At 34.6% G+C, this 19,859-nt stretch overlaps 1 protein-coding gene across 1 annotated transcript; it reads right to left on the bottom strand.

The window, feature by feature from the left end:
- Positions 1–18,563: 18,563 nt before the first annotated feature.
- On the bottom strand, positions 18,564–19,433 carry LOC126824330 (uncharacterized). Its single transcript, XM_050553531.1, has 2 exons — positions 19,256–19,433; positions 18,564–18,694 (listed from the first exon to the last, which is right to left on the bottom strand). The coding sequence occupies exons 1-2, from the start codon at positions 19,431–19,433 to the stop codon at positions 18,564–18,566; spliced, it is 309 nt and encodes a 102-aa protein (XP_050409488.1).
- Positions 19,434–19,859: the final 426 nt, after the last annotated feature.

The following is a 19,859-nucleotide window of genomic DNA, read 5'->3' as shown; positions in this document are numbered from 1 at the left end:
TTTATGGATCAGTCATAAAATTATATTTTCACACATAACTGGGCCACTAGACAATACTCTCAGGATATTAGTTAAGTCTAGACTAAACTGGATTCATTCTACTTTCAAACTAAATAAATTCAAGTCAAGATATATATATATATTATATATATATATATATATATTTGATTGTTACATTTTGAGATTTAAATTGAAAATCTAATTTTGCTTCCACAATAATAATCTTAAGTAGGAAACAGATGCGACATCTGTCTGTAAATCTGTTAAATGAACTTGAAATAAAATAACAAATGCAGGATATCCAATATTTCATTTTCTAAATATATCTTTTGTTGAAAAAAACAACACAATTCTTAAAATTTTCTCGATTCAATCCTCATTTCACACAAAAATCAATTTAATTATGAGCTAGCCGTACATGTAATAAAAGTGAAGAATGAGATTGCTAATCAAAAGATATTAAAATAAACATTTGGGTAAATGGACAGAACTTGATTAAAGTATACATGGGCCAAAGTGGGTTAGATTAGGCTGTCAATATATTAATAATTTCTCCAATGAATTAACAAGTCAACAGTGAGGCTAATGTCCCCCACCGAAATCCCAAAATAAATAGATGACACATATTAATAAATCGCACATTTATTTTTTTCAAAAGTATCAAGCAATCAAACTGTTCAACTATACACTATTAGCCCATTCAGACGCTTATGTTGAACTGGTTTAAAAACCCTGGGAATCATTAAACCAGTTTAACTTAAGCATCTGAATGCAAATGTGGGTCAAATAAACCAGTTTAAAAACCCCAGCTTGCGACCTGTCTTTGAGAAGGCTTTTTATTTTAAACTGGTTCATCTTAGACGTCTGAACGGGTTGGCTCTAAAACCCCGGCTCCAGCTTGCTTTAAGCAAACGCAGTAAGTTACATTCCTTTGAAAATATCGGGGTCAGACAGTGCCAATTGGCGAATTTCTGCTCACTAATAATTCCTTCGAAGACCAAAAGTTGTGTGAGACTGTGAGAGGATATCTGACAATTCATAAAAAGAATTGACTGTCACTAGATAAGTGAACACGAAAGAAAAACAGAAAAAGTCTGTGCATTACCATGTTTTTATAAGGTATAGAATGAATATAAACAAGGGAATGTACGGACTATTTCTATTTTTGTCATGTTCTCTTATCTAATGACATTCAATTACTTTATTGAATTGTCAGGTATCCTCTTACAGTCCCATATAACAACTTTTGGTCTCCGAAGGAATTATTAGTGAGCAGAAATTCGCCCGTATATCCGTTATCATTCGTCACATCAGTCAGTTATATAGAAAGGCGACTCGTGTTTTTCTTTGGCGTTCGTCACTTCCGATTCAGAAAAAACGTATTACTCAGCTATCGTAGCAATGATCTCTGAGATAAAATTATATTTGGAATGTGTTTAACCAGCTCTATCACATATGTGATAATGACTGGCACCAATATTGTCCTTTAATTAGAACTAAAGTTATCGTGTCCAAAAGCATTAACCAATCAAATTGCTTATCTCTGCTTACCCTAATGCAGTAAATGCTCACCTTCAAACTCCATCAAGTCATTGATCTCATAAACACCTACACCAAGTTTGAACTTTCTAGCTCAATTAGAAGGAGGGTTATTGTGTCCCAAAAAGTGTGACAGACGGACAGACATATAGACACGCAGAAGGGCAGACGGACAGAAGGATGGACAGAAAGACAGACGAACCCATTTTAATAGTCTCCTGCTTTCTTCTAAAGGCGGGGGACAATAAAATGTCTACAAATTGCCTAATCTTGGGATCTAGCAACTTTATTTGATACACACATACCATACTTAAAAGCAATCATTCCTATGTTAATTATAACAACTTATTCTTATATAGCACATTACAGTATACAAATAATATCTCAACACACTTTGCATTGTTGTGCGTGTAAAGTTCCCCACTACTTCAAATTTTGTTAAAATACATCAAGAGGTCAGGATGTGTGAAGATTTCTAAATCAACTTCATTTGAATCAATCGGAACAAGATGACTAGTCATCAACATCCCGCGCCCTTGCACTTGTTTGGAAGAAATAAGGAAAAATAACTTGTTTATGCTATTGGTAATCAATATAAAAATGTATCAGATTTCGCAAACAGTGTCACTGGTCCTAATATTATGGCCCTGTTTAGTAGATATTGCTCTCTATTTCTGAAAACTAATGACTGATTGCTATTTACTAGAAGATTTGAGATAATTTATGACATTAAGCTCTGGTTTTAAAAATTAGACATGACTACATAGAAAATAGAGATATTTTGCAAGTGGAGGGAACTGGAGCTTTAGACAAATCTCATATTCCGACACATGGAATATCAATTCACAGAATTTCATACTCTGATCACAGTAGCTCGGCAAGGCAGGGTCGCTACTCCCTATAAGGTTTGCACAACAACCTTTGCCTACCTCAGTTAGCTGCTGTATGTTAAACAATAAACTTATACATCAGAAAATAAAATACTATAATAGGTTAATGTTTGTACAAAGTTTCAAAAAGATTTCTTGAACAGATAATAAAATATGCTCCAGAAACAAAATCAGGAGGGAAGGCTGGATTTCAGAAAATAAAATAATGGGTAAAATTATTTTAAAGGTATCTTGAACAGTCAAATGTGTTTCCATGGAAACACATAAAATTATCAAATCTTAGAAATTCAAAATAAGTGCCATGAAGATATCTTGAACGATTTATGCTCCAAAAACAAAATTGTACACCAAAAACTAAGTAAAATTTGTTTCGATGGAAACACACAAAATATCAATCCCAGAAATTCCTAAATAGCAAAAGGCACAACTACTTTAACGGGTTGATGTGTGTGCAAAGTTTCAGAAAGATATCTTGAACGGTTTATGAGATATGCTCCGGAAACCAAATTGTACACCAAAAACTAAGTCATTTTTGTTTCCATGGAAACACAAAAAAATATAAATCCCAGAAATTCCTAAATAGCAAAAGGCACAACTACTGTAATAGGTTGATGTGTGTGCAAAGTTTCAGAAAGATATCTTGAACGGTTTATGAGATATGCTCCGGAAACGAAAACAAACGGATGGACGGACGAACCCCATTTCAATATCCTTCCCTAACTTCGTTCGGCGCGGCATAATAAACTGCAGCATGCCTACCGGTACCAAATTTGGTTAGGAAATGCATGGAAATGACTAAGTTATCCACCCTTAAGGTGTCCCTTCACTGCAATGTTGGAGTGGATCAAATTTATTTGAACAAAACTGTAAATCACTGATTGTGTGATACTGATTTTGTCCCTATATTAATATCGTAATGATCTAATAGATAGAGCCAATGGATCAATTCAAGTCCTGGGTTAAGGTGGTGTGGTGTAGTGTCTACCAGTTAAATCAGTGTAGCACTGGGGTAACGCTGTGCTAACTCAACTTCAGACCCCCTCTGTATTTGAAATCAGTCCGAGTTAAGGTCTGCGGTGTTGAAGTTGTGTTAAATATGGATATATTTACACAACATGACCACCAGTGTCGTATCTGCGTTACCCAAACACTAACTTATACCTGAGCCCCTTAGTTTGTCTATGGGTGATTTGATGATATATTTGGACTAAAAACATATTCAAACTAATTAATTTATCAAAATTTTGATTCAAATCCTTCTCTATAATCCTTTTAAATCTATAAAAAATCGATCAAAAGAGGTTATGTTTGTGTCACTTGACTAACCTCTCTCAGTACCTAGCAACGCAAGCGAAGTCGGAGTAGAATTCATTGCATACACAAGACGATGTTGTCTTTAATCGCTGATTATTTATTACAAATATCAGGCCTAATTAAATTTTCGGATTATCCACTGCCCGTGTCTTTTTCTGTGATTTTTATCTCAGAAAGTGTTGTACGTCTAATTCTTCATAAAGTTGATCAAAATGTACATCAAGCGCTCAATCTCCGCATGCAACCTTCCACGTTACGCGTGCAAACACTCCTAATCGTCGGGCTGTCGATTAGGGAAACCCTTACATTTTTGTCCTGTATGCGCTCCATGAGTGTTTTTCAGGGAATCCAGTATTTTTCTAGTAAGATTGGATATTTCTACTCTCCATATATACCAAAATTGCCATACTTTTATTGGAAATAACCACCCGATAAATACTTTTCTGGGAACGTAGCTTTAAGAAACAAATTTACATGAAAAAAACATAAAGACAAGGAGCTTTGTGCAATATTATTTTTAATTAATAATAACTTGATAAAAGTTATTATCTTGTTAAAAATAACTCTAACACTAACCCCTAGGGTTTAAAATAAATCTCAGTTCAAGTCATTTATTACAACACTGGTGTGAAACAACAAACAGTAAGAAGGTAATTTCTTTTAAGACTTTTAGATTTAGTTTTAAGGCTTAAAATGATATTTTTACCCATATATAGCCAAAACGTAAGACAAAGAAATGTTGATCGCAAGCCTTCTGATTTACGAGTAATTTTAGACAGGAAATTTCGACTGAATAATGATCAAATGAGATTACAAAAATTCTACATAGATCCTAGTTACTTAATTTTATGGTAGCGTTTAGTCTTCCTCAATTGCCTTTCTTTTGCTGTTTTTTATAATCCCACATTTTCATGTGGATGTATTATGCCATCCAGGCGCGGATCCAAGGGGGGGGGGGGGCACCAGCAAGGTGTAGAAAAAAAAAATTGTGGTGTAAAAAAAAATTGTACAATTTTTTTTAAAACTCAAAACGAAAAACGAACGAGCCAATGCAGCAAACTTTTGTACACCAGATTCTAAAAAAAACTCGCTCATCTTTGAAAAAGAATTTTCAACCTTCTTTCATAAGAAGTTTGTACGAAAAAACACTTTTATTAGCTTGTGGACTCTCTAGAGGTCACAATTTTTATCCAATTTTTAAAAAGATAGGTTGCCAGGCAATGAAACATACGCCCACAGTAGCTAAATCGTATGGGATCAACAAGAGCTTTCGCATATTTTTACTTTTTTCGGTAATGAAACATTAATAATACATTAAAATCTGATTTAAGAGGAACAACTTATTAAGTAATTATTAGAAAACCATTAGAATTTATTTGGTTTTTATAAAGTTTTCCCCCATGCTAACATTTAGTATACGAAAATTTTAATATTATGGATTTAGCTGTTCAAGTCATAAAAATTCATTGAAAATCAATATTCTTGTACGTCTCAAGATCTTAAACTCTGTGTATCAATCTGAAGTTAATCGGATGATAACTTTAGCCTCTAGAGCATCATAAGATTTTTCAAAGTGATCAAGGGCCACAACTCTGGCAGTAATTATCAGAAATCACTGAAAATCAATAGGCTTCTTCGTCTCATAACCTTAAACACTGTGTATAAATTTAAAGTCAATCGGATATTAACTTTAGCCTCTAGATGGACGGACTGACAGGAGCGACGACAATACACGACCACATTTCAACGTATAAATTGATCACCGTTACACTCTAATGACGGTTGAGTTCCAATTTCCTGAAAATCGGATCAAAACTGCCTGACAAAATGGCAGCTCTTTGTACGCAAATTGTGTAAAAGTATGTAATACGAAGGTTATGGACACTCTAAAGGTCACAATTTTAAAATATATGTTTATGTTCTCAGTCCCTGTCGATATTTGTGCATTTCAGACCATAACTTTTTGGATTATGACCCCTGATTGAACGAAAAGTGAATTTTGTTTTTAGCTTGTTCTCTATCCATCTCGTGCAAAAGGTGGGCGGGCGTATCTTGCCTGGCAACCGCTGTTTTTTTTTAGTTGGCCAGCTCATGCAAATAACAGAAGACAAAAACACAGTGTAACATTTAATGACAACACTAGTGTTATATGTGCTTTTTTTATTTTCCACCAGTGTTAACACTAGTTTAGACACTGGTGTAAACATTAGTGCTAAATCGAGGGGCTCAGGTTAAGACACTAAAAAGAACGCCAATTATACACCACTACAACACAACCTTAACACAAGCATAACCCGGGACTTGAATTGACCCATTATATCTGATACATATAGTTATAAGCAGGATTGCATTGATTACACTGACGCTTCTACAGAACTAATAGTATTCTTCTTTGCAAAGATGGTTGCCATGCAACAAAACATATATGCCCTGGGCTGCTCATTAAGGTTGTCACAATACCATTCTTTTATCGGTAAAACTAAAGTATGTCAGTGACAGATTTAGGGGTGGACCAGGGAACATGGTGAGCCAGCCCTCAACCCTTCAATCGAATAAATACCAATTCCAAAATCATATAATGCGGCAGGAGTTTCAGGTACTTGGACCCGGTTGCTTGCTTTGATTTCAAAGTATCTCTCTCTCTACCTCGCTTTACCAAAATGCGGGATCTGCCCCTGCATTTACAACTACACCTATAAATTGTTGCTAGACCAACCGCAAGAAGTTAATAGTAAACAAGGGCAATAACCCTGTAAATAATTCCCTGTAAATAATTATCAAAATTCATCTTATGAATATGAACATTGTACATAATTTCAAGTCAATCAGACGATAATTCTAGCTGCCATACAGTCAGGGGCAATAACTCTGGAAGTAATGGTTGAAATCAAATCATAAGGCTTCTACTTGGTCAAATCCCAATGATTCCTGTCGGTTCATGCTAACATTCGAACTAAGTCAATATTCTAATCGACAATTTAGTGCTCTGATAACAAAATAACCAACGGCCCCCCTCTACCGCATCCCAACTATGGCCCTATTAAATGTTTATGAAATATATATACAAATTAGAAACTCAATCTTTGGCTGAAGCTAAAATATTTGCCATCGTTAATTATAAAATTTCAAAGTTTTCAGAATTTAACAGTATCCATGACCTAAATGTTCCAAAGTTACTACTGAATAGGTTTTTTTTTAGATTCTGTCAAGAAAAAATATATTTTCTTAATTACTGGTCGGTATACACCAATTCTTTTCCAAAGTGATATGAAAAATTTAGACATGAAAGGTCAAAATGAACGAATGATACAGATCAGATAATGAATCAAAAAAGGTTTCCGTTTTCTGAAGTTAAAGTAATTACATCTTGATGGGGAGGTCCACTAGTGGTGACAGCATACATTATGTGATAATATAACTTCAGCTTGAATTAAACTTATTGAATATTCCTGGTGTCGTGATGCACTGATAGTTGAAATTAAGCTCTGCATGCTGTGAATATGATGGTGTTAATCATTAACATGCTAAATAAACGAGGAAATATCGGACAGATGCCAATAATTGTTAACATATATAATCATTATCAGTTACGTACATAACAGAACAGAAATGACAGTAACAAGTCAACTACTTTATTCTTTTTACTTCTGACTCCGCAATTAGTAATATTGATTAACTGAAATAATTCTTGTTAAGCTGTCGACATATATTCTTTTTACACATCAACATCACTTCAACTAATATTAGGGTCATTCCATATGTCAAGTGGGCCAGGGGTGGGAAATCGACCCCCTTGAAAAAATCTGGAAAAAAATATATGTTATTGTACATGTAAAAACTAGAAACTGTGCAAAATTTGTGGTTTGTAGCTTGAAAATTGACTGAGATAAAGGCATTTGAGTTTCATGAAATACCAATAAGTTATCGAAACAAAATGTGTATCAATAATTTACGTGAGTTTCAGATATCTTGTTTTTACAGTTCTAGTGAAGATATACAGCTTAAATTTGGTAGTCTTAAAGAACTTGTTGTGTAGATCACAAATCTGAAATCAGATTACAGGTGAGTGGTAGGGTTCCCATGCTACTTGTCCCATGCCATCTCAATATTTTTTAGATTTGTTCAAAATCTGTGTTTTGGGTCATTCCATGTCAATTATCACCCAATGAATTAAACCCTTTCCCCTTCAATATTAATATTAGAGCCAAAAAAAGCTTATATTCCAAATTACAGGCCAATTTTTTGGTAATCTAGTGAAGACTGATGCGTTTTCATACTACCAAAATTTGGGTCTATACCTATTACTTTGTAGCTGCTAGAGCACTACAAAATCCCGAAAATATACAATTACACTAAATTGTTTTTGGTTTTTATGACTAATTAGCATGCAAACCCTACCACTCACCTGTAAGCTGATTGCAGATTCGTGATCTACACAACAAGTTCTTTAAGACTACTAAATTTGAGCTGTATATCTTCACTAGACAGGTAAAAACAAGACATTTTGATTCGAAAACTTATCAGTAACTCATGAAACTCAAATGCCTGTATCTCAGTCGATTTTCCATAGTTTCTAGTTTTTACATGTACAATAACATATATTTTTTCCAGAGTTTTTTTGAGGGGGTCGATTTCCCAAATTTCTGAAAATTGACCCACTTGACATGGAATGACCTATTAGTTTTACCAGCAATATTTACAAGTCTAATGTGAACTGAACACTTTTGATATAATTTCCTTAAATAAAAAGAAAGATCTATTCTGAATGTTCTTGGCCTTGATTTTACTTATAACAAGTAACTTTTGACTTCTGAAATCCATGGTCATTGCTGGGGCTACGGAAGTCGAGTTGTAGGGCACTGACCTAATGACTGGAATGTCCAGTTCTAAATACGTTGTGAGCTGAGTGAAAAGAACCTTCAGGATATTTCAAACCTTGTTTCAGGAAGAATTATCACTGGCCAAGGAAAGTGAGTCTACTGGGCCTAGTCATTCAGATGAAACAATATTTTAGATCCACCAAAGCTGCTATTTCATTTTTAAATCTAAAGGTCATTTTTTTTTTCCATTCCATAACTATAATAAAGAATTGGTCAATATTTACTGGTATTTCTACATGAAATGAAGTGTAATATCCCACTTTTCTACACCAGCTGGGCAAGCAACCTGCACTGTGCTTTGTGGTAAAGTTAGTCTGTATAGTGCTTTTTCTGCCTTCTCTTCATCAAATTCTAGCTGTAAATGGTTCGGTTACATGCTTGCCAGCAAGTATATATGGACCTCATTCCAGCACCACTGACAACGGGGAAAACAGGCCAGAAATCCTCAAGAACTTTCTCAACTAACATCGGGACGGAACCAGGGAACTCCTCATACCACAGCCATACTCAACCAGCCACTGGTTCTAATAAGATATAAACTAATCATGTATGTGATTTCTTTCATAATGATGTGTTTGGCTCAACTGTGATTATATTTCCTTGGACTCAAGATTTAATAATGTTCCAACTTCCACTGTTAATCATCTACTTTAACACTTAAGGCACAACTATTTCCTTTGGTTGTAATGGATGTCTACCATAGACATAAATAGCCTAAAGCAAAAGGGGATTTTCAATATAGGCCCCAGTATTTTGTCGAAATCTTCCTCATTATATCTTGCCAGTAATTAAATGACCGCAGTGTTCAAGTCAGCGGGGAACAAAAAGATTTAGTGGAAATTAAAAGGCTTCATCTCAAGACTAATGACAATATATCATCTTCGCTATCAATAGCTAGCATTAGATTTAGGACTTGTATCAAGAAACTAACACAAAGTCGTTAATGTTTTTCACCACATAAATAGTCTCCTAATCATTACACAGTATCTAGGTTGACAAGTTAAGTACATAATCAGGACTACTTGACAAATGGTTATCTCAGATTGCTCCTTTACTTCTTCCATCCTTCATTTAGTTAAAATACTACAAAAAGGAAGCAATATACGGAAATTAAGAGCATATAAGCCTTAAAGTTTATTCAAAGGTAAACAGGCTTATCTTTTCTTAGTAGAAAAGCCCTTTGGTTTATAGCCAATCCCTTCATCTGGAACTGAAGATTGATTATATAAAAATCAATGAAGTAGTTTTTGGGGGGCATATGCTTTGATATTGAACAACTTCATTCCAGACGTAAGATCTTTTAATTCTATTTTAGTTAATATAATGGTAAAGAAAAGCTATTAAACCACAATGGCACTTGGTATGCAGACATACATCCAGGAAACTAATCAGAAAAGGAGGTACAGTTAAGTAGCAGGTTGAAACCAGAAAAAAATGTCCAAATAGATCTTCACTGGATTTCTATGATTGTAATTATTCATCTGGAACAGAATCATGTCATGCTAAAGGGTTTTCCCTCAGTTCCCCACAGTAACAATTGTCCAAACTGAATGTATATTACCCTCCCTGTTCACTCCTCATTTTTATCCCCTTATATTGATTAACAGATCCCACTTTCAAGTGCTTCGTGACAAATTTCCTTACAAGTTAATCTACTTGTTCTAATTTATCAAACTGCAAATGCATAATATCAAATTGAATTGAAACATGTGTTAGTAACAAACACAATATATGAACAATAGTAGCTCTTTTTCCTTCTGGAAGTTGACAAGATACCTAACCAATCAGTTTGTGTATTTTATCCGAATCAGAAAAACAACAAAACACTGATGTTGTGAAAATTTCATTTGATAAAATGATGGTCATTTATTTATTAACAGAATTAGAATGATACAATGTGAAATTCAAAAATTAATGAAAAATATGAAAAACAGTATGGCAAAAAATACTGAATGAGTGTTGGGCTTAACAAAACAATCATGAAATGGCCAAACACATCTCCTATGTGGAGATGACATGCCTAACACAAGGGAGAAAAAAATAACCGTCGTGGAACCAGAATTTAACCCAAAAGAGAAATTAAACAACTGACCCTGGACAGCCTACACTGACACTAGGTTGAATTAATTAGAAAGTTACGGAAATGTATGCAGCTGATGTACAAGCTCCGAAAAGTCAAACGGAACAACCGACCCTGACCAACCTACCTTGAACACCAGGACAAGTTAGATTGAAGTCAAGAAGATAAAGAAGGTAATCTGATATAACATTAAACAGCTGAGCTCTGTTCCTCTGCAACGATAGAAGAACTTGTCTGAAAGGAAAAGGACCTCCTTCCAAAGGGTTAATCAAGCACATATTTGGATATGTCCATGGAATATCCATTTCTTTCTATATCATTGGAAGCGATTACAGTGGAATATAGATTTATTATCTAAAGTTTATGAATTAGAGATAATGCATTAAAGAAGTTCAAGATTTTCCTTTAGGTGGAGGTAAATCTTTGTAATTTCCATGCACATCAACTGATTTAAAGTAGAAATTCATATTTCACTGGAATTGTACATTCAATTAGTATTTAGGCAATTTATCTGGACCAATAGAGTAATTTTTGTTTCATTTTTTAATCTGTTTATTTCAACATTTTTTTGTAATGTAACAGAAAAGTTTTATATGGATCTGAATTTCTGAGTTGGCAACTATATCAATTTTCTCCACAGAAACAGGCAAGTAACCACTGAAGACTTTTTCTTTCTGGTACTGCTTCTCAATGGTTCATTAGTTCCTTTATGCCCTCTGGATGTAAACGTACAAAGATTCATCATACAACAATTAACATTATCAGCATGAATTATTGATTACTATCACTGTTAAATTCATAATAGCCACTAGTGAACTGCTGACTTTTACTTCCTGGGTAGTATTAAAACTGAAATTCTCACATAAACTTGGTAAAATGTTGTTACAACTCATGTAAATGAATGAGGAATATTGGGGCTGTCATTTAACCTATTATAGTACCTGAACCTTGCATCACACTCTCTATAAATGGTCAGTTGGATAATCAGAAGTTAGCCCCATATAGGAGTAATTAAGGAATAAATACTAACAGTGGGTAAATTATAAATTAATAAAATAAAACAAATGCCAGATTAACACGTATGTAAAAGATATGATAAAGTTTTGTATGCTCCAAAAGTGAGAAACTAAGTCTGTATAATACTAGATATACTTTGGTAATTTCTCACCCAATAACAGATTTATCTATTATAAGTATTGATTATGGTGTTTTATTTCACATTTTGCGTATATGGCAGGGGGCATAACTCGTGAACGGAAGGTTTACTTGATGCACACCAAAATCGAATTCGTCCAAAATCCTTACAACTTCACACATTTTGAATTTTGACCAGATGGTTTTGTCTGATTTTCATGACATTCGGTTAGATATTTGAACGGTTTTTAAAATAAACAAAAAATTGTGGAATCGAGCGGGTCTACAAGCTAGAGCTAAGACCATGATTTTTTTGTATATTCAGGGGCAATAATAGATGCTAATATAAAAAGGAACCAAGATCTTCGGGATATAAACCTATATTTCAAGTTTCGTTAAAATCAGCAAGCCTATTCCTTGTCATATACAAGTGTGGCATCGAAATCACACCAAATATTGACTTAGTGAGTGACCTTATGATCTAAACCACACATGTGTGACCTTTCGGCCACCCAACTCCCATTTTTGTATTTGTTGAAATATATACATGATACTCTTACTGTAGCCAAAAGAATGTTTCTCTACAAGTATTAAGTCTTGATTAATAAAGTTTTATTTTGATGTCCATATTGGTTAAAATGTAGGGTAATAAATATCCCCGGATATGATGATAGTAGTCAAAGGTCGACAGTTGCCCATTAGCTAGAAGGAATTTCATAGTGTATAAAATAGCCTGTTTTTTATTGTCCTTGTAGGTAACAGGGGGGTTGGATGGCCGAATGGTTAGCATGTGCGCGCTGTATCATAAGGTCTGTCATTGAGTCAACTGGCGGGTTTCGATTCCCCGATTGTACATGACAAGGAGCAGGGTCGCCTGTCCAACCTCGTGGGTTTTCTCCAGGTCCTCTGGTTTCCTCCCACTGCTAAAGACCCTTAGCGCAAGCGAATTACTGAAATAAAATTGAACCATATGTTAGTCCTGAAAAGAACCTAGTTTGTGTCGAGTGGACATTAAATGCATTTTTCTGATAATAATACTATAACACAGTGGGGTGAATGTTGAATTAATTATGATCAATGTCTAGGTCATATGTTATTTATGACCGATATGTCTAGGTCATATGTTATTTTATTATTTTTTAATTCTGTTTTAAATTTCAAATCTATATTTTAATATTAATTAATGCTTGGTTAGTCGTTAGAGGCAGACAGCAATTAACCTGTTAGTCAAATTATGACAGGCTGGCAACTAAAGTGGTTGATCTGTTAAGTTTCTTCTAACTATTGTTTTAAATCCTTCAATAATTATATGTTTATGTCAACACTTTCTAAGTAACTAATTTGTATAAATAGAAAAATGTATGTAAGATGATTCATTAGTTGGAGAGACCAGCTAAAGAACCTATATACTAGTTGTTAAATTGTTGCTGTTAATTATTTGCTCCTGAAATAAAGTGTTGAAGATCCATTCCAAGAATCTGTATTCATTTCTGATACTTTGAGAACACACATCGAGGAGCTACATTCCCTGAAAGTCGAACGGTGTTATAATACTGGTCTGTGGCTATCATGAGTTATACATATTATCTCTCTCTTGTGTGTATATTGGAATGCACATAAAAGATCCCATGGCAGTTGGAATTCGATATAAGAGTAGGCGAAAGTGCCGCTGCCCGGTCAAAATTTCCCTCATAGCACACTGTATGGCATATGCCCGTCTTCATTAGCCCAACACAATAACACAAATTATATGAAATAAAAATGTCATTTATTATGTTTTAGTTAGATTAAGAAAATTAAATGACATATTGAAATAATTTTTGTACAGTCTTTTATCATGTTTTAGTTACATTAATAAATGACATCTTCCTCCAACCAACCATAAGTTTGTTTATTTAAGGGCAGGGAGTTCAGGCACAAATAACAATTGTTACTTTATTAAAATACAATGTATCCACATGGTACACTGGTCTTTAAAAATGCCATTCAAACAGGCTCTCTTCAGATTGACTGATCAGTTATAAGGCATCCTCGGTATCCCTAGTAATTGCCTCATTCCGTTCTACTCCACTATACCCTGGGTTAATCCATAGGGTTTTCATGACTTAGCCTTGATTGTAGCTAAAGTCAACGAACCAATCAAAGAAGAGTTTACAAAACAGCCATTTCCGCATTTGTTTTTATAAGGGTAGATAACTATATTCATGTCCATTAACTGAATGATTTATGTAAATAATGTATATATTTATAATTTATTTATATTTAATTGTATTATCAAAATCTGTAGTATGTGTTGTTGATTTTAAATATGTATAACATCTATATGTTTGACTTTTGTTATTATTGTTACTATTCGTTCTTTGTCTGAAATGTTTCATTCTGTAATGTTTATTATCATTGAACTGATACTTGTCAATTTGATTCTCAATAAAGGGGGGTTGGGATGGCCTTGTGTTTCACGCTTCAAGCTTCCGCTGGCCGGTCACCTCTGGCTTGCGGTCGTGGTTTCGATCCCTGGTGTAAGCGTATGTGGCTTGGAGACAAGGGGCACCTTCTTAACCTCGTCGGGTTACTCCGGTTTCCAGCCACATCAAAGGCCTCTGCACGTACGCTAAGATAATAAGAAAATAAAAGACAACTTGTCTGCGATATCACCCTTGGTGGAAGCAGACATTAAACTCTAAGAACAACAACATTCTCAATAGAACGCTTGAACCTATATATATATACGTCCGGTCTTCATTTGACATATTATATACTAATTGCAATTTGTTGTTAATAAATGTGCATTTAGAATTGAAATGAAATGGGGTTTAACGTCCTACTGTTCTGCTCCTAAACTGGGCTAATACGCCATACAGTGTGCTATGAGGGAAATTTTGCCCGGACAGCGGCGCTACGGCCTACTCTTATATCAAATTCCAACTGCCAAGGGATCATTCATGTACACGCCAATATGTACACGGGACCTCGGTTTTTCGTCCCATCCGAACGACTAGACGGCTGTCCTTGTCAGGCCCTCTGTCCTGCATTACTGACAAGGGGAAACCACGCCGGAAAATGTGCATTTAATATAATTTGGACTTCTCTCATTTAGGCTACTTTCTGGCTAATTCCTAACCTTGTCTCTTGAAGGGGAGTTACTTCCCTTTGTAATTAATGATATATGGGATTGGTAAATAAAAATAGCACAATCATCAAGGGCAGATAACTTGAAAACGTGTCCTCCCTATAGATTAAGCCAGGGGTTAGTGGAATAGAACGGAATAAGACCACTGGGGATACAGAGGATGTTTATAAGGATGAACCTATCCACCAGTTTTATCTGTCTTTATTTCAAAATGTTTGTGACTGAAGTGCTTTCGCTGTTGTTTTTAATCAGATTACACTATCTCTTTCCTTTCTCGTGATATGGCCAATTTTTGTAAAAGCACATATACTAAAATTGTACATTTACCCTTGTCAATCCACAGTCGCAATGCTTTACCTAGGTTTAAAGTCTGTAGTAATCCGTTCAGTTGTTTTTTAGACAATGATTGGCTTAGAGGAAGCAGAAGAAGAATAAAACACAGCAATAACAATAACATTCACGTCCAGATGGCTTGAACCCTAATCAAATATAATTAAGCATCACATATTGAATATGCACAATTATAAGTTACATTTCATGTTCACAATTTTGTATTTGAAAATCACTTCTGCTCAATTAGCAAAGCAAAAAGATTCTTTTCATATCTCAGTCTCATGCAAGATAATAATAAAACAATAAGGATATTTTGGCATTTATACAGTATGTTTAAAATGAAGAAATGTATTACAACAGATGATTAATTATTAGTGGGATATATTCAGCTTCATACATAAGTTCTATAAATAATCTGGTAGGTCAATCAGTGTTTTTTTTAACTCATTTGCACAGACTTATTTTGTCAATCCCAGCAAGTATCCAGGTTTGATATATAGTTCATATATTAGAATTATTTTGTCTTAATCAGCACTGAAAAATGTCAACTTTTAATTTCAAGAAATCATTCTTTAAATTTCAAACTTCCAATTTCTGATTTTAGTTAAGCATAGTTATTTGGTTGAAATGTCAAATCTGTTCGTTTAATAATGTTAAACTTAGAATTCAACCAAGATAATTTAATGGATCAAGAGTACAGAGCCATATTAAGGCGAGTGTTTATGAAATCAAAAACTGAAAGACTGGTTATAATTATATAACTTTATTAATAATAATATTTGGCAAAAGGGGCAGACTCAGCTATATAATGAAGTACATAATTAACTAGTTACGTAATTTCTTACGTAACAAGTTATTCTGTAATCCTCCTCCCCTCGATGCAGTGTGACATCCTGTGATTACACGTGCCGGAAGAGAAAGATATTTTTACAACTCGGTGTAACTGGAAGTGTACTGCAAGAGCCGGAAGAGGGATATACTACACGACATCATGGGCTATGTACGAATTTGCCGGATGTTTGGTGTTGGGCAACACGACATCATGGGCTATGTACGAAATAGCCGGATGTATGGTGTTTGACAACATGACATCATGGGCTATGTACGAAATAGCCAGATGTATGGTGTAAGATATGAATAATGGGATCTCCCCCGCTCGTCGTAATGGGAACAGTAGGAGATCAAGTAATTTTGGAGAACATGGTTAAATGATAATGCTGGATTATCATTTAATATGGCCCAAAACTCAGGTAGTTTAATTAGAAATAGCCGAGTGCCCCAAAATATTGGAAGAAAAAATGTAGAAACTAATAACCTTAATACATACTAAAACTATGACACTATTAAAACATACTACAACTATGATAACCTTGAGACAGATTATCTTGAGACATACTAAAACTAATATAACCTTAAGACATACTTAAACTATGATAACCTTCACTAAGACATACTAAACTATTATGGGAGAGAGAGAGAGAGAAATGGGGTTTAACGTCCACTCGACACAAACTAGGTCATTTCGGGACTAACATATGGTTTAATTTTATTTCAATAATTCGCTTGCGCGTAGGGGTCTTTAGCAGTGGGAGGAAACTGGAGGACCCGGAGAAAACCCACGAGGTTGGACAGGCGACCCTACTCCTTGTCATGTACAACCAGGGATTCAAAACCACACCAGTTGACTCAATGACAGGCTTTGTGATACATTATACATGTAGTCATCAGATGGATGGAGCAGGTAAATAAAATATGTTATGGTGAACTAATTGTGAATTTATTTGAATTAAGACAAAGGTCCACAATTGGCCATTGTTATTGTTTTGTTTTTTATACGACCACATTTCCATGTGGTCGTATATTGTCATCGCCCCCGTCCGTCCGTCCATCGTCCACAATTTCTTGTGAACACTCTACAGACTACATTTATCATCTGATTGTTTTGAAATTGATATATGATGTTTGCATTTGTGAGATGAAGAAGCCTATTCATTTTCATTAGCCCAGTTCGGAGCAGTAGGACGTTAAACCCCATTTTATTTCATTTCAGTATAGGCCTACCGTATGTTTGAATGTTTTGACAAGATTTATTTAGCCTAAATTACAATGTTTTGAGAAGGATTTGAAGCAAAATTATGACAAAATAATTAGTTTGAATATGTGTTTAGTCCTATTATAATACCATAAATCACCCAGTTTGTACACAGGAATGTATCTTTAAATAGGCATAGGTTCATGTACTATTGGATTGCTATGATAATATTAAACAAAGTCTCGGATACCGTACGTCCAATTAAATGGCATGGGTGCTAAATATTTAAGAAAAGATTTTTATTGACTCATCTTAAACAGGTAAACACAATATCAATATGCATTGCACATCGTCATAACATCACAACAATATTCATAAAATTTAGGTTACCGGTACAATAATTTACATACCTGTAATTAATTAAGAAATAGATAGATATGGTATATCAAGGTTGTGGACCCTCTATATAGAGACCACAGTTTTTATCCAATTTGGATGAAACTTTAAATATATGTTTTTATCATTAAGATCTTGGTTCCTTTTGATAATTATTAACATTAGTGTTACTTTGCTCTTATTTTTTGAAAAAATTTTCACAAGTTGATTTCCTTTATTTTGTTAATGTAGAATGGTAACGAACTGCTCTTTTCATTTTCTTTGTTTTATTTGTTTCGTTTGAATTTGATTTATCTGTTTAGTTTTTGATTGTTTAATTTTTGTTAATGAAGTTGATTCTTTTAAACTTCGTTTTTATTTTTGAACTCTACTTGGTGTAGGTGTTCATCAGGTAATACCTCGACTGAGTTCAATATTGAGATTAGCCGGTTGATTTGTTGGATATAAACCTTTGAATAATAGCGCCTAACAGGCAGCTGTGTTTAATTATGTTCTCCTGATTTTGATTGTTTCTGTGTGTTTGAAGTACATGTTTGTGATATGCGCTTAGAAACACTTCACGTGTAATGAAGCGCTATATAAATCGAACAATAATAATAATAATAATAATAATTATGGGAATAGAGCTGGACGATGTATTGAAAATTTCGAAATATCGTTGATGAAATATGCGGTGTATGTGCTTTTACGAATTATATCTGTACATCCAGATATTTGAGACGAAATATCTCATTTACAAGCTATGAGTAACAACTAAGAACTTCTGAGTCAAATATTACTATCGTCCAGCTCTATAATGGGAATATGTAATTGTTCATGTATCATGGACGAGTATCTATATACTAGCCATTGACCTGTGGGCATTTTTAAGAATTGTGCCAGGCAACCTGATGTATCTACAGTAGGAATCAGATGACCACCGACCAAGTACTGTAATTAGATGATCTTCCAGGTGTGCAGATGCTGCGCAACTGAGCCCCCCCCCCCCCCCCCCGATGCGAAAAGAATGGCCATGAAAGGCACTCGAGTCAACCCCAACGAGTGACAATACATGGCGAAAGTTAGTTAAGAAGTCTGACCTCTTAAGTGCGTTGCTATTGTAAATAAAAAGAGGGTCGAGAGGTGAAGGATTTGATTGAAGTCTTAAACGCATGTATTTACAATAACTATCATAAGGACATATATCATTATTGATTTTAAATATTTTGATTGTAACACCTTGTCTAAAGGGATCAGTTTTAGACAATTTAAGTTTTAGTAGGCAACAGTCTTCTAAAATTGTAAGATCCTGCACACACAAATGAAAATTTGGGTCAAAATTGTCTGTTATGGTAAATTCACCACAACGTAAGAATCCAAAAAAGACCACAAGGCACACTGTCTCAAAAACAATGTTATTAAACGGAGAGTAAAGGTCTTTCCTCAGACAATAACAGATGTCCCTGAGAATATGGAAAGTCACTGGATGTCTAGGTCTAGCCGTCCGTACTTGCACTCATTTAACACCTTTAAGCATTGTATATAAACTATTTAGTTGATTACTATGAAGGTAACTAATGTTATTCTCCATTGAAATAAAGTGGATGCCACATAGATAAAGTTTAATTGTGCTATAAGAAATACTTAAGCGACTGGCGCAAAACGTAGCGAAGTAAATTAATGATTGTTCGTTCACTGGCTTGACGTATGCGAAAACACATGTCATCAACAAGAAATTAATATAACTCTGGAAACCTGTCTGGTACGTCACTCTCGTGCTTGGGGCAATGGCATGTTTCCACAGGAACTTAAGAGCTGGTCTGAGTTCCATAAAATGTTGTGAATCGATGGTACTTGGCAAGGCTTCTTGTCCGCGGTAGGGTCCAACTTTCAAAATCTGTCTATCTGCAATCGAGAAAGAAAGTCAGCGATTAAATTTACGCGGCCAGGAACATGGGTGGATTTGAAAGTAAAGTTATATATGGCTGCATAATAAGTAAGAGTTCTGACTAGCTGCATGATATGGGGTGATTTTGATCGACCTTTTTGTACGATTGCGACTGTAGCCGTATTGTCACACATGAACACTAGACGTTTCCTTGACCATGATTTCCCCCAAATCACTGCAGCGACGACTATAGGGTACAGTTCA

The sequence above is a fragment of the Patella vulgata genome, chromosome 6 (assembly GCF_932274485.2).
Source record: "Patella vulgata chromosome 6, xgPatVulg1.2, whole genome shotgun sequence".
NCBI lineage: Eukaryota > Metazoa > Mollusca > Gastropoda > Patellidae > Patella > Patella vulgata.
Note: the sequence above shows the minus strand (reverse complement) of the source record. Positions and strands in the feature narration are given on the sequence as shown.